At 31.8% G+C, this 17,088-nt stretch overlaps 1 protein-coding gene across 1 annotated transcript in view; it reads right to left on the minus strand.

Moving 5' to 3' along the window:
- Positions 1–10,464: 10,464 nt before the first annotated feature.
- The window catches only part of LOC145738858 (lachesin-like), a 90,055-nt gene continuing 83,431 nt past the window's right edge, over positions 10,465–17,088 (minus strand). Inside the window, exons 8-9 of the mRNA XM_081993980.1 lie at positions 15,259–15,429; positions 10,465–12,631 (exon numbers count right to left, since the gene is read on the minus strand). Coding sequence (XP_081850106.1) covers positions 12,300–12,631; positions 15,259–15,429 — 503 coding nt within the window. The 3' untranslated portion in view covers positions 10,465–12,299. The remainder of the gene's footprint in view (positions 12,632–15,258; positions 15,430–17,088) is intronic.

Genomic DNA, 17,088 nt, shown 5'->3' on the forward strand with positions numbered 1-17,088 from the left:
TTTGGCGAGTTTTAAACTAAAGCGAAGCGAATGCGAGCCCCCAAATAGAAGAAGGGATGTTCAGGCGCGTTTTCAACCTAACAAGATAACGCGACGGCGCAAATTCACACCGTACCTTCAACAAATCTTTTTACACTCATATCTGAAAACCTAATTTTTTTATCCTTTGTTTATTTAATTAACTGCCATCTCCAAGTGGGAAAACTTTTGCCTCCACGGGCATAAAAAAACTCATTTAAATATTTACAACCCGATTAACGCTCTAAAACAACTGTAGTTTATTGTATATACTAAAGTTTTAAAACAACAAAATTGTATCTCCAATAATTATAATAATATCCTTACCACTTTAAATTGGACCCTTTGTATACTACTACTAAATTGAAGTCATTTATAAAAAAACTATTTATAAAGGGATAACAGTAAGAATCAGTCGTCTCCACAATAAATTTATTAGGTTTTTAAAACTTTTTTGAAAAATGCTAACATGTTTCAAGCGCTGTAGCAGCTCATCATCAGGGGCTAGTACAAGATTACAAATTAAACTGTCATTCTGTAAAAGGGGAGCAGACCTGGGGTAGTAAGTATTTATTAGTTTTTAAGGAAAAAACTTTTCAAAAACCCATTAACGTTTAAAGATATACCATTCCTCGCTAACTAGATCAAAAAAACGTATTTTTTAAAATTTAAAGAAAATAGTTGTATACATGTTTTGACGTAACTCAGTAGAGTAAATTTGTTACTTGTACAAAGCTGTATATTTTAATAAAACTAACTCATCATTATTTGAATTCTAAGTAATCTTAACAAAGCTAATTTTCGTATTAAGAGAATTTGAAATTATACGATTCACGTCCTTCATCACTCTGTGGATAGTAGTAACCTAATACCTAATAAGAAAAAAGTCGTTCTATATCATAGCCATATTTGAGTTTTGTAAGGAATTTCTACTTATTAATTTTTTGAAAAAACCTGTTTTTAAGGAGACTTTAATTTTTTTCTAGCTTTATGGTATCAATAATAATATTAATTGCTAAGCGTGTCATGTTTGCATATAAACAAGCCAAATTTCATATTGTTCAAGAAACTTTTTTTTTCTCAGGCCAAAGAAAAAAAACCTCTTTTTAAGGTCTTTTGAATAAAAAAAAAATTAAATAGATTATTGTTGGCTCTAAAAGTAGTCAGCAATTAATGATTTACTGTATTTTATAAAGTATACTTATTTACATTCAAATTTAATAATAATAACAATGGCGTTTATTTAGCATAAAAAAGCTATAAATATAAGCATTTACATCATCAAGCCAAAGAAACTAAACCAAACGACATGTGGACAAGACAAAACAGCAAATTTTAAAACTACAAATTAACATTACATTAAAACAATATGTTTTCTTAGAGGTAAGACTGTTATAGTTTGTTAAAATGCATTTTCATGTTATGTTTAAAAATAGAGTCATACATGTGGACAAGTTTGATGTTTACTGTTTACTAGTAAACAATAGCAAGTGAAACACGTGTCACATTGCATTGCTCTATTTTTGTCAACGATATTTTTTAGGAATGTGAAGGAAAGCCATTTATTTATATGTAAAAAATAGTCACACACAAATATTTATCTAAGTAATTTAGATTCAAGTAACAAGTTGTTCCACGTGTTAAAGAGGGTTTAAATTTCATGATCGTTTATTTTAAAACACAGAAACTCGTGTTTTTCAACTTCTAGCAAGCGAAGTTATCTCACCGGACCTGTCTAAGTTGCTGATTTAGCGCCTGTTGTTTATTTTGGTTTGCCACTTCTTTGGAGTACAATTTGCGCTTACTTTTTTTGCAACTAGTAAGTTATTTCTACTGTTTTCAAGCGAATATTTCAGACATTGTCCGAAAAATGTTTTAAAATTTAATCTGTTGGAAAAAGTCCGTACCCTTTTAGGTTTTTTTTATTATCATCATTTTTTGGCGTTATTGTTTCCAGCCAATAACCCTGTGCGTAGCGCTGAACTTTAATCCATTAAAAATTAATTAAATTAGATTGCTAGCAGTTGAATTTGTTTTTCTATTAAAACTTGTTTGTATTTATGGTGCCCTTTCTTACTTTGGCTTTTAGCAAATGCACTTTTAAGACCGTCAAGTTTAAAAGAAAAATACTCTCGAGCTATGTCAATATAGTTTACGAAGTGCCTGTTCAAATGCAGATTTAATTATCGAAAGGATCTAACTTTATTTAGGACCGAGTCCAAATCCGCTTTTGGAATTATATTATTATCGGTATTGCCTAATTAAATAGCGCAATTTCTATGCATAACCGGGAAAACTCATTAACGTTAACTAGGTATATGTTTTTAGGGGTTTCCACGTTTAACTTACTCGATATTGTTTTATTAATCGACTAAGTAGAAACTCCTGTTCAACGAGATCGTTGTCGACACTCCTTTATTACTTGTTTAAATTCATTAACTCTATTTATGTTAATTCGGAGTTACATACCAGGTCCATTTAAGACATTAAAGTTGTTAGGGTTTACTAGAGATTGTCATTATGCGGTGGGGAGCATTATAATAGTCTTACAACCAGATCAGTTAGTAGACTTGCTTCTAAGACACGCGGTAAATCATTATATAGTTTGATAGTGAATGAATTATTAACTCAGTTGGAGATGAGGCACCTATTATAATGCCCTGCTAAATGGGTAATACCTTCATTAAAGAGGCTTTTAGTAGCGATTCCGTGATTAGGCTACGTAATATATTCTCTACTTGATAATGATGTGCTAGACAATCAATACAATGTTAAACACATTGTTTAACTTTAAAGCTAATTTAAATAACACCTTGATCTAATGTATGCTAATTTTTTAAAGTGTTTCTCTTTTAAAGTTATTACTTAATAAGCCTTAACTTTAGATCAAAGTCAAAGGACAATTAATTTAAAATTAACAATTCTACCCTAAAAGTGAAAATAATAAGCAAGTGTTGTTCTTATGCACTGTTTCGTTTGACCGTGGTAAACTGCCTTATTTGACTGGCGTGGTATAGACTTTTATACGTCTATGGATAGCCAATGAAATAAGCTTTCCACCGGTGTGTCAACATTGGTTGGTTGATTAAATAGTTTAGCCGCTAGAGCGCTTCAACTTGACCAAAATTTTCTGTCCAATTTTTATGCACTACTTCGTTTGAACCTGAACAACTTCCTTATTTGACTGACATTGTATAGACTTTTGTATGTCTATGGATAGCCAATGAAATGGTGGAAAGCTTATTTTCCACCGGTGTGTCAACATTGGTTGGTTGATTAAATAGTTTGGCCGCTAGAGGGCTTCAAACTTGTCTCTCTAATGTTCATGCACTGTTTCGTTTGACATATTATAGCCTAAAAGTGAAGATAATAAACGAATTACACATATTATCACAGATGTGACCAACTATTTTCAAATGTCATATTGCTATTAAACAATATCAACAGTGGCATCTAAAACTAAAAGCTTCCATACAAAAGATAATTCAGTATCTTAAATTTTCAATTTTTCAAAATTTTCAATTTACAGAGTGTTCTAGAAAAACGTGAAGTAAAATAATACATTTAATGGAAGGCTCTGTATATTATAGCATTTTTGTATAGTTCTGTTAATGATAAGATATATTTGTTCTGTGATTGGCACATCTAGTGTGTGCTGTTTTCAATAAAATAGCCACCAAAAATCAAAAATGTACTTTTTTTAAAATTCATAAAACGCAAATAAACCTTAAAGTATTGAAAAATAATACTAAAACATTCCTACATTAGTTTTTTATTAGATATTGCAATGTGTGGTTTGTATTTTCTTTTTACTTTGAAAAATTTGATACAATTTTTTAATTAGCTTTGTGACTTTTGTGCAAAAAGCATGCTCACTAAATTAAAATTGCAATCAACTTATGAACAACAAAGATAGGAATATTTAAGTCATTTTCCATCAATACTTAGGATTTGGCTTGGGTTTTAAGAATTCTTAAAAGTGTATATTTTTGATTTTTGGTAGCTATTTATTCAAAAACATTGGTAAAAATCATTGGTAAGTGTATGAAAAATGCTACAAAATGGCGTTTGAACAAATCTACTAACTTATTGCGTTTTTGAGATATTTCAATTCAAAAAGAATGTTACTTTTTGAAAGTTTTCAGCATTTTTGTCAGGTTTGAACTCATGTGACGCTGTTATTTCCACTTCAATCTTGATTTTCTCCATGTCTTTGGAAACAGTCACGTGATCAGAAAAAGGTAATTTGATCGGTAAAATTCGCTAAGTTTAATTTAGTAAGTGATGAAAGCTAAAATTATAGAAAAACACGTCACGTGACTTTAATAATGCAATTTTTGAGCTGGCAACCTGGTACTGGCTAAGTGACATTAATCACAAACAGTCATCTGACTATAAAAGGTAATTTGAGCTGTAAAAATTCGCTAAATTTAGTTTCGGCAGTAATAAAGGCTAAAATTATAAAAGACACGTCACGTGAGTGTAATAATGCAATTTTTAAACTGGCAACACTGCGCATGATAAGTAGCATTAGTTACATACAGTCACGTGACTATTTAATTTAGACAGTAATGAAACTGAAATTATCAATAAACACATTACCACCGCACAAAACGTTTTTTTATCCTAATTTGTGCGGTCACCTTTTGTCGGCCACCCTGTACAGAGTCTCTCATTTTGGTCATTTTAGTGCAGTGCCCTTTTTGTGAAAATACAGAGTATGCGACTTTTTCGAGAAAATAAACATGACGTCAGCAGAAATTTTATAGGTTTTTTGACTTTATAGATACAGGGTGAAAGTGAAAATAAAATGCTACAATGGATTGTTATAGATATTTTTTCAAAGAATCTAGTGACGTGGATTATGGGTTTTTTAGTTATTACTAAAGTTTTTTTTTAAACCCCCTGTATGTATGTATACTAAAAAAACTGTGTTAATAGTACATTATATAACAAGCACGTAAGGATTAAATTTAAAACTTAATATACGTTTATTGCCTTTTTTATTCATATTTGTGATTAAACTCATCTAAGTAACATACTCTGCATCATGGAAAATATCACATCTTTGCCATTAACTAATAGCTAGAAATTTTAATATCACTCACTTATTGCACGGTTCTAGGAAGAGTATTTTACCATTGAGTGTGTATTTAATTTACCTAGAAATTTATTTTCTCGGAAATAATATTTAAAATAAACTCGAATGTTTGTCCATTAACCGGCATTAAATATTAAAACGTTAACTGAAGGCTTTTATATAAAAACTGACCAAAACCGATATTATTTATGAGAGTGAATGTTTGATGCGTAAAAGTAAGTTTTAAATTTGGACATACAAATTTAACTGAGCATATTGTTAAATATTAAAGCGGTATTAGCATTATTTAGCGTTGGCTGCGAGAATTAAGCCAAAGTGACACGTGCGGTTAGGTTATAATGATATCGATACCGATTGGAATCTGTCGATTGATGAAGTTTCAGCAAAGGGTGGGATTTCAAAAACAACCCTTTGTCGTACCTCCAAATTAAATGTTCCTGGTCTCAGGCTTATGGCACCTTAAAAATTACTTTGAACCGTCCTTTATGACTGATTTGCGTTCGAATATCGCGACCTCCCTTGTCAGAGCCACGGGCAGTATTAATTACCTACCTATGAAGGTTAAAATTTGAACATGCCAGTTTGTCCTTGTAATCAGTTTGTTGGTATTAAACCGATAATTGTTTCGTTCTCTTTCATCATTTTGGTAAACTTTAATCACCGTTACGACAGTTTTCTAAGTTTATGAAGTAACAAAACTAAGCAAAAAGTTTAATTTGAAAGAACTTCTCAGATTCAAGAGATATTGCGGAGAGGAAAACTATTCGCCAATGGCCTCTTATTGTTCCGGTAAAATTAATTGATTCTACATGACGAGGAATTTGTCGATTTCAATTAAATTGATTTCGTAATGAGCTTTGCAAACGTACGACCCTCGAGAGAAACTATCCAAATAACTCATTAATACAGTCTCCGTATTATATCGTAAACAACGAAGTTTATGAGTTGGGTAAGCTCTCTAAACAAAATATCTGTGCACGTAAACTATAGATTAGAATTCATTCAACAGATTAGAGACATACTTTTAGACCGCTCTGTCTCCGTAGGTCGCTTATTAACTTAAGTTACAGTCCTTCATATTTGATAGTGCGGTTTGGGACCCTTCCGCAAAGGTAAAAAGGTTTCTGGCGAAGCCCAAGTCTACTTAATACCCTTTCAGAAAATATACTACATAGTCAGACAGTCAGTTTACGCAATAATTCAGTGCTAACTCCTAACTTGGTTGAAATCCGGTGTAATAAGCATCAGTCGGTTTCCACGTAGTCTCAACTTTCTATTTGACTATAACTCTTAGCTGAAAATGCTTACCGATGCACAGAATAATCTCCCGATTTCCGGCATGTTAATTAAAGGAGAAATTTTAACTTAAAGGGTTGATACTGCTTTAAACTTGTTTCTTACATTTTGTGATGTACCTTTTCGGTTTCCTGTTTTCTCTTTCAACTAGATTAAAATGGTCTGTTTAACTGCTACTTAACTTAAGCATTTTTTTAAAAACCCAATTATGCTCTTTTAAATGTAAAGCAAAACGGACCAAAACATTTCACTCAAAAGTAGATATTGTGTTCGCGGTATTTCTGCTATTAACACAGTAACAACTTTTTGGCCGGAATCTAGTTTTACATGAAAATTAACTTTCTGTTTTGTGTATTTTGTTAACTGAAATATCAAATATTTGTTCCTAAATAAGTGAGTTACGCGTTGACTGAACTAAAATGACTGTTATTTACATTTTGCTTCTGCTCCAAATCAGAGTAATAGAGTTTTACTATAGTATACAGTGTGTCCACGATAAGGAGGGTCAGTATGGCTTTAATAAAATAATATTTAGCAAACGTTTGTTTTGGTTCTTGAAATATTTTGAAGAAAGTTAATTTTTTTATTTTACATTTTATTTTTTTGTGACTTGACTATCCAAAATTAATTACACTTCTTCATATCAACTTCTAAAGTGGAATTATGAGTTTTTTATTCGGACGTTTCTGTCTTTATGGAATTCTATCATCATCAGTTTCTGAAAGTCTTTGTTACTCCCAATTCAATGATGTATGACACTTTTTAGTTTAATTGCGGTTTAGTCTGTTTTTTCACCTAAATAACGAAATGTGCTATTATGGATCAAAAAATATATTTTTTTTAATTAAACGGTCCATCCAAAGATATTTTCCTGGTCCAAGTAGAATAAATTTTTATTTTTTATTAGATCCTCTAGGAAAAATTAGAGAATTTTAAATTAATTTAATTAAACAGTTTTTATTCTTTAACAGCTGAACGGTGCAAAAATTTCAAGTATGTCAGTTGGGCAGTTTTTGAGATATTTACAAAAAGTACGAAATTAAATGTCCAACTTTGACGACATCTAGCGGCCAAACGAGACAGTTTAGCCGCGCTTGCTCAATGTCACGTGACATTCATTGGCTATCTACAACCCTCTGAATGTTTCAAATAAGCGAGTTATTAACGATTATATGGTAAGCTGCTTAAAAATTGAGTCAAAATTACTGTTCTTTTGCAGTTTTAGATTAAGGTACATTGTAAAGCACCATATTGGTACCATCTCAATAAAATTCGTGTTATAGACTAATTTTGGACCTTAGAGAAACTTTTACACTGTTAACTCCAACCATTTTTCAGATATATAGAGAAATGTCAAAAAAACGTTAATCAATTTTGACGCCCTCTAGAGACAAAACGGGGCAACTTAGAAGTGCCCGTTCAACGTCACGTGGTAGCCCTATTCATTAGCTACCTACGATCATGTGTTTATACGGAATGTTTGAAATAATCAACTTATTCGCGATTTTTTCGAAAAATGCACCCAAAAGTTTGTCCAAATTAAAGTTTTTTTGGTCTACTACACTGAACGCCGCCATATTGGATTTAGAGGTAGCCATTTTAACTAATTTTGACATGGACAACACGAATCTGGTGTCCGTTTTGCTGTAATTGCCGCCATTTTGTCACTGACCTAAAAATTAGAGAATTTTTGACAGTTTTCAAAACATGACAACCTTAAAAATTGGCATTTTAATCAATGAATCCTTACGTCACATTTTTAGTGTTTTATTTTTTAAAGTCGTCAGTCAGTCAAAGTTGTGTCACTTTGAGGGGCATACATGGTAAAAATTGCACAGTGCTAACTCAAACCGTTTTCGAGATATTTCGAAAAATGATCGAAAAAAAGTAATCAAGTTTGACGCCCTCTAGTAGCCAAACGAGACAACTTAGCCGCGCTCGCTCAGCGTCACGTGATAGTTCAATTCATTGGCTATTTACGGTTCTATGATGTGTTACTGCTGAATGTTTGAAATAAGCGAGTTATTAGCAATTTTATGGTAAAGTGTACCAAAATTATGTAAAAATTCCTGTTTATTGCAGTTTCAGATTATGGTACCTTGTAAAGCACCATATTAGTACTATCTCTATGAGATACCTGGTATAGGCTAATTTTGACCTCAGAAACTCAAATACGGTGTCAAAATGATGCTAACTGGTACCATTTTTGAGATAATAGTAATTTTTGGCATTTTTAGGTACTTTTCAGTGTGTGGCTCCCAAATAAGAGAGAATTTTTCGAATATTAACCCGAAGGTTGATTTTAAAATTTTTATTTTTTTTAAATTAACTTGATGTAGGTTCTTCAAAAACAAAATATCGGAATTAAAAAGTGACAAAGCCAGTTTAAAGAGAATTAGAAGGGCTGCAGAGAAGAGTCCTTAGTTTTGACCTAGACTCAAATTAACTACAGAAAAACACCGAATAAGAAAATATGTTTTCTAAAAATCATTTTATTAAGGTCATGATTAGGCAACTTTTCTTCCTTCCCACAATTAGAGACTTAATTAAAAAGTTTTGCTTGTTCGTTTTAAAGTATTTGCTTGCATACAAATCATGCGGAGCATTTCTTCTCAAAAACATGCTTTTCAAATCAAGGTACTTCCCTGGTTTCTTAAAGCCTTGTTTGAAAATCTGCGAAATTAATACTTTTTATTACTACGAGTATATCAGATTTAGTATAGTACAGCAATACATAGTGAGTCAAACCAATTACTTAGCCTCAAATAAATCAGAGCTACTTTACTTTATTGCTTTTCGAAAGTAGTAACCACAGGTTAAACCAATTAAATATCACCCGGGACCAATACAATTCACCGAAATTCAGCTGATTCATTAATCAGGATAACCTAGTCAGTGTTTACCAATATTTTATGTGGAGATTGTAAAACCGTTTACCGGAACAATCCAACAACCATCCGGAATTTTTCCTCATTTAGGTCTTTATAAATTCGATTGTAGATGTGTTTGTCATTAAATTAGTAGTGATTGCAATATAAGAACAATTGATTCCAAAAACCTTACTCACGCGGTACAATGTTAACAACAAATTTAAGAAAAGAACACAATAAATATTATACTATAATGAAAATGTTAGAGGACATATGAGATGCCTCTTATTTTTCCTATATGAAAACTGGATAATTCACAATAATATCTGTCAGCTGTGAATACATTTCTGCTGTTAAAAAAAATTATGAAAAATTTGACTGCTCTTGTGTTGAGCAAAACACGGTACAGTGACATAAATTTGTATTTATATCCGTTATAAAAACAGACACAAAATGACATAACATACAATTACTGGGTTTTATTACAAGATATACTTAATATTTTTATAGTCAGACAAGCAATGGAAGAGAGCATTGTATTTATCATTATTGGCAATATAATAACGTAAACAGAAGTTATAAAAGAAAAAAAACAAATTCAAAGTAAACTAACGACCCTTCAGTATGTACAGTGATTAGGGCAGGGAATTTTACAATAATAATTGTGAACGTTGTTTTGATTATGATACAGAGTTACCTAATATGTTTTAGTACCAGTTAATAGTAAATTGACGAGTGTTCAAACACATCATATTTTCACAATTGAATGGGAAATATAGCATTTTAGGGTTATTTAGAGACATCTATGTGTCACCGAGATAACACCTTAAACTCTAAGGGTTGGTTTCTTGCAGCAGGGCATCGATAAAACTGCGTTCACCTTTTTAGCACAGATGGCGCTAGTAAAGAGCAAATTTTATTAAACTTCTTCTCTTTTCTATCAATATTTTAGACCTTTGAAATTAACATGCAGACAGTACCATTTAGAGTACTTATTTAAAGATATATTATAGCCTTCACCTGTCAAGACAAATTATGATTGACTCATCAGATCATTTACCTATTTAACTTACACATTTTTCGTGTTTTGTTAATTGTATAATCTTAACAAAAAACAACCTTGTCTGATGGTTATATACAACTTGAGGATTAAAATTAAAACTCAAGTTTAAATTAATTTATACAAATATTTTATTGAATTATTGTCATTTAACGTACAATTCATTGAGGTAAAGATATATTTATAATAATATGTTTTCGATAATATACATCAATTTAATACATAACAAATTCCATAACAGTTATTTATCTTAGTGACTAACCTAGATAAACAATGTATGATTGTATATTAGGATAATAGTTATTCTAGAAAATCTACCGCCATCTCAAAACATAATTATTTATTTAGATAAGTAGAATTCTTGATATTTCAAAAAATAACTGCCAAATTTCAACTGTATTAAGCCAGATATATTTTCTTCCATTAATGGCTTACAAAACTGGTCACTTAAATTGACAATTTAATACAGTTGTACAGCTGACATTTGACAGATTATAGATTTGCCTGATACGTTCAAGATTGAACTGGTTGACTACAATACGTGAAAATAAACTTGTATTAAATATTATTTTTTCCATTGTGTACCTTGATATAGATTGAAGAAGGTGGGACATGATTCATCCACCTATATGTTTGGAAAAGTCATTCATTTCAGATTAGTTGTTTATTGCATCTGTAGATAATGACAACATGACAATATTTCTAATAGTGATTTAAGGGAATAAGCGAAAATCCTGATAAATACAATAGCAGACTTAGCAGCTATTGATACTTAGATTACTGAAAATTAATACTAAGAAATCACAAATACAGTGTTTAATGTTCATTCGGAAGACATTTTACGATTTATAACTACGAACTAAAGCTAACCAATTTGCTACTACCTAGAAAAGATGTTTTGGGTTTTTAATAATCATTTCGAATTTCAACTAGTATAAGATGTCGCAAATATGTTTGGCATCTTGCGTAAATATTTAGATTGTAAAAATGAAAAGAGCACTTGCGACATAAAAGGTTCTGTAAAATTTATTGTCATTATAATGTAAAAACCGAAAATTGTGTATATACATTTTTCTACTTGTGTTATTGTCACCTGTATTGCCTATTAGAGCTGCTATTTTGGTTCAAGCACAGCTAAAGGGTTGCTTCAAATTCCAAAATCGTTGTAACAGCGTTTCCGTTAGTTTTCTGCCACATCAGATGATATAGATGAGATATGAAATGTGACATAAAATTACCGCAATGCTTAAAAAAAATTGTAGATAAGTTTACAAAAATTGTGGTTGTTTTGATTATTGTCTAGGATCTAGGAATTTCAGTACTTATATTTTAAGATTCCTAAGTATTATCTCTCGTAAAAATTCAACCTATATAGAAACAAACTGATAAGTGTTGTACCCTGTACTGATGTTAATAAGAGGGCAAACCTCTTATAAAAACTAGTGTATACAGAAAAATTCTCTCTGATTTTTTTGAATATATACTGAGCTGTCACTCGATAACGAAAAATATTCCTATCTGAGCAAAGTGACACTCTCTAAAACGCCACGAGCAAGTACTGTCAATGACAAAAATCACACCTACAACAAAACGCACTTAAACTTAGAATTGCTGTAGGAAAACTCCATTAACAAATCTAACTCAAGCCGCGTATGCAGGTTCGTAACTAAGGGCCATTTATGCCATAAATTACGGAAACCCTTGTTTTATCCCGATAGATCTTCAGGAGAGAAATTATCGACTTGAGCATGAAACGAGAGGATCGAATATTTAATAATATCTTCATGAAATTATTTATTAAAATCCACCCCTCTGCTTATTTTGGACCTCTGAAAGTCCGAGCAAATTTTTGCAGTACTTGCCCTTAACGTCTTTTAAAAAAACTCTTCCACAGCGTTAAAACTGCAGAAGGATATAATGCAAATATGTACAATTTTAGCAAGATATTTCATTTTTATAAACTATTGTCTAAGATCACCAGACTTGTAAAAACACATCCAATAAAAATATAAACAGATAAATGTGCGGCGTTGTTTCGCTGTTGAAAAATCACCGAAGGTTCCTGCGTGGTCGTAGTTGGAACCGAAGCAACCGGCGTCAATTGTTTCAATTCAGGATAGAATTGGTTCAATGGCCCTTTTTCCTCATCTTTTCTATTGTCGTTATCTTTCCTTCTTGGCTTGCCAGTCTTTCCTTTCGTGGGTTTTACCGGTGGCTTGTGCGGCTTTGTTGCGGTGTACCTTGGGGTTGTGGTCGTTGTTGTTGTTTCTAGAGGCAACTGAATTTCTGAAAACAAAACTAATTGCTTAAAATTATATTTTATTACCTCCATTTGTGTGTTTAAAAGTATATCATTATCAGATGCATAGCATAGTTTCAATAGTTTTAAAATTTCAGTAGTAGTGTACAGGGTTGACAATAGCACTTCCATTGATTTCCAAGTCTCAAGTTTTACATTTCTAGTGATTAATTAATAATTTGACAACGTTGCCTAGATTGTGTCATTGACGAAACAAAATCTGTAACGTTTCCAAAATATTGACATTTTTAATAAAAAATAGTAAAAAAATTATTTATGTCTTTGGTTCTCTAGTAGTAGTCAACTTAATCTAACCTAACTAAATAATGTTTTGACAGGTCTATTTTAAGAATCATTACTTTTTTGCGCCCTTTCGTATTGGTCGAAAGTCACAGTGGCATTTTAATGACAGATCGATGCATTTTGTGAATATGATTGAGTGGTAGCACAAACTATACTTTATATCTCCATGAAATAACTTTTGAAACTTGCATGCATATACGTCAACTGTCATACTATAAAAACAAATGCCACAGCTGTCAGACATTCAGTGGTAGCAAAGTCATTATAATGCATTTTATATCTCCATTGGTGTGAATTTTCACATTGACAACCAGAAAATGATATTTTGTTTAGGAAATTGCGTCACAATTGACCATAGAACTATGAAGTAAATCTTATCAAAGCAGATTAGCTGTTAATTGAAATAACTAAATAATTTTTTGACAGGTGTAATTGAAGTTTGACAGGTCTATTTCCAGAATTATGACTTTTTTGCTCCCTTTCGTATTAATCGAGCGTCACAGTGACATTTTAATGACAGATCGATGCATTTTGTGAATATGATACGTTTGACAATTTTGATTGTGATTTTGACTGATGCGCTTTATGTGACAGCTGTCAAATCACTGTTTTGAATAGAGATGGGCCTTCACCCGGTTTTTTTCTCTTGAAACCTACAAATAATGTTATCAACAACAGAAATAAATATAGATAATGAATAATGTAATAATCTGTATGTTCTGTACTGAAGTTTAACATCTAAAGTATTAGTTTGTATTAATTTTTCATTAGGTTTGAGGATATAATTTTAGGTCTTAAAAGTCAAAAAACAAAACAAGTAAAAAACTGAAAAAGCATATCTACAATGTACAGGGTGGGCATTTTTTGTTGGTTTTACGGGGTACAGAGTGAGCAAACGGTAAGAGATTGAGCGGTCATCATTTGTTTCTAATATACAGAGGATTTTTGGAAAGTGGCCATATTCGATTCATTGCGATATCTCAGCTGTCATTTAAGTTAACAAAAACCCTGAAAACGGATACTAATGTAAGTCACTTTTTTTTCTTATAAAACACCCTATATATTATTAATTGATTGGTTAGCTTTTTTCAAACTGATTCCAGTGATATATAGTTTTATATACTTATCTCTACTATTTTCTAAAATATTAATAAAAGAAACGGTTTTCTCCATAAGAAACAATGTGTTAGAGAGAAAGCGCATTTCCTAAATTTAAGTAGTAATTATAATAGTATTTTTAAAGGGTTTTTGTTTCTTCAGACAATTTATTTGAGCAACAAAGATGAGAATAATAGATTTCTTAGGTTTAAGAAATGCTCTCTCTTTTCAAGACCAAAAATCTCAAATTTTCCAAAAATCCTCTGTATATCCGAAACAAATGACGATAGCCCAATTCTGATCTCAAAAAATCGATCTCGTCACATCTATCTTACTTTTTTTCTATTACCGTTTGCTCTGTACCACATAAAACCAACGAAAAGTAACCACCCTGTACATTATACTGCGTAACGTGTTTTTTTTATTTATTTATTTATATGGTAAGTGCATTTCTGTAGCACAAAAAAGTTCAATAAAAATATTCTTACAAATTACACTTTATAGCTCCATGATGGGTTTTAACATCGACCATAGAAAAGAAGAAAATGTTGTCAATACAGGTTAGCTGTTAATTGTATGATATATTTTATTAAAATGTTAACAAAATGAAACATTTTTTATACACAGGGTGTCTTAGTTCAACTGAAAAAAGTTTATGGACATGGCAAGGTGCTTGCTTCAATAACATTTTACTTATATGTGCAGGGTGGATCAAAAACATACCAATTAACGTAAACTAACTTTGAAACATTGGAACATTCCATATATTATTAACTATTTTTTGTTAACATTTACAAAACAGGACATAAATATTTATAACTTTGTCGCTATATAATATTTTGATGCCATAATTAATAAAATGACAATTATCACACAATATTGTTATGCTTTGGTAGTGTTAACCATTTCGTAATCATAGTAACTGTGAAATTGTTTGTGTGTGTTTTTTAATACCTTATTAACAGTTCAATGAAATATCGTATATTTTTGAAATCATAAAAAAAATTTTTTTCAAATATGTCGTAATATACAGGGTATTATATTTAATTACAGAGAATAACCCTTTATTATAATTAAATTCTCAGATTAGATGAGTCTGTAGACATGTTTGAAGTGGGAAACATGATTCTCCAATTGTAGAAACAAAACTTTCATGACGTTTCACTTGAATAAAAACATACTAGACAATAATGTTTGGAATTTTTGAACTTACCTTGTAATCTAACAGTGCCTTCGGCTTTTCCTAAGGCATTTGATGAGGTACATGTGTACCCACCAATATCCTTTCGTTCAATGTTCCGTATTCTCAGGTTCATTTGTAGTGAATATTCATTTTTCGGCACCTCCTCCATAATATATTTCTCACTGGGTATAATCTTTTCTCCTAGAAAAGTGGAAATAAAGTTACACACTAAAAAAGTACAAGCGCAAAAATTAATAATAACTCGTAGTGTCGAACCATGCTGGGCAAATAGTCGGACGATAAAAGCAAAAATAGAGAATTTCTGTCCACATGATGTTAAGCTCCTTAAAGAAAAACGTCTGTAAATGGTGTCTTTGGCGCTCTCGAAAAAGGTAATATTTCATAATCACTTTTCATATCCACGAAGTTGCAGCTGCAGCCAAGTAAAGCTATTTTTCAAATATTGACAGGAAAAATTTTTAATCCCTGAGGTACAAGAAATTTTAGTTAAAACTGTAAGAAAGACACTGTTCGATTTTACGGGCGTCAGACTGAAATTAATAAGTGAGCCCCCGCGAGGAAGTCTTAATTGTTAAAGTAAAACAACGTAGCTCTAGGTTATTACGCCACTTTGAAGTCACGCAAAACTGAATTACGGTTTTGGATTCAATCTGAGATATGTATATTAATTTTCAGGCAAGCCTGGGATTCAATACTAATTATTAATTCCACCGTTCAATCAAAAGCTCAAGTACTTATCAGTCGAAGTATTATTTTTTGCCTCATTTGTGATGAAATTTGTTTAGTCCAGGATGTTGGTTATAACAAAAAGACAGGACAGTCGGTAAATAACAAATTTAGAATCCCTTGTGCGTAAATATCACGTAGGATGGTAATAAAAATTATTCACAAATTCCTATTTTGTATGAAGAGGCAGGTTCTCACGATTTGTTTTGATTTTGCTTCAAATATACGTTCTTTAAGATTTTTTTCTTGTGTTCCAATTTCCAATTTATTAAAATAATAGCAAGATTAACCTAATAAAAATTTGTTTGAAACGTGGATGACTCGAACGTGGATGACTTTGTAGAACGGAAAATGCTCTTGCTGCAATGCTGCTCAACGCCACAAAGACTCGCTAAAAGCAAGAGCAAGATTCAAATGGAAACGGTGGACAATAGATGGTCAATTCAAGAGGATGCAGTAGAAACCCAGGAAGACTAGGTGGAAGGACGATATACAGACAGTAGAGAGAGTGAAATAGATGAGCAGAACAGCTGACAGAACCGGATTGAGACAAAGATGATGATGATAGACTATCACTGAACAAGCAAAAACTTCCCCAAGAATTTCGTGAGATCGCCCTATTGAAAGAATAAAAGAATACAAATACTTAGGCATAACCATTAATGAAAATATTGATAGCTCCCAAGAAGTTTGAATCGGAATAGGACAAGCCAGAAACATTTGTAAGAATGAAGAGACTTTCCTGCTGTCGGGATCTTCAGCTAAATGCTATGTGCTATCTGTAGTAAGCTATGGGATGGAGGCATAGACTCTGAAGGGAATTGACTGAAAGGAACGCCAAAGGGAGATGCCAAACCTATACTCCTAAATGGAGGGATACGGTAAAGAGACTCGCCCAGCCCTTCACTGTTCAACGAAATAATGGAAATAATGGACGAAGTGAAGAAGCGAGAAGGATATAGAATGGGACCTAACAAAGTCAATATAGTATGCTATGCGGACGACGCACTACTGGTGGCGGACAACGAAGACAACTTCACGGCGAAAGCCTACAACATGAACTCAATCCACAAAAAGAACGAAACAGACAAAATGAGTAGCGTAGAAATGAAG

Source organism: Ips typographus, linkage group LG16 (assembly GCF_016097725.1).
Source record: "Ips typographus isolate SLU linkage group LG16, UJ_Ityp_2.0, whole genome shotgun sequence".
NCBI classification, from domain to species: Eukaryota; Metazoa; Arthropoda; class Insecta; order Coleoptera; family Curculionidae; genus Ips; species Ips typographus.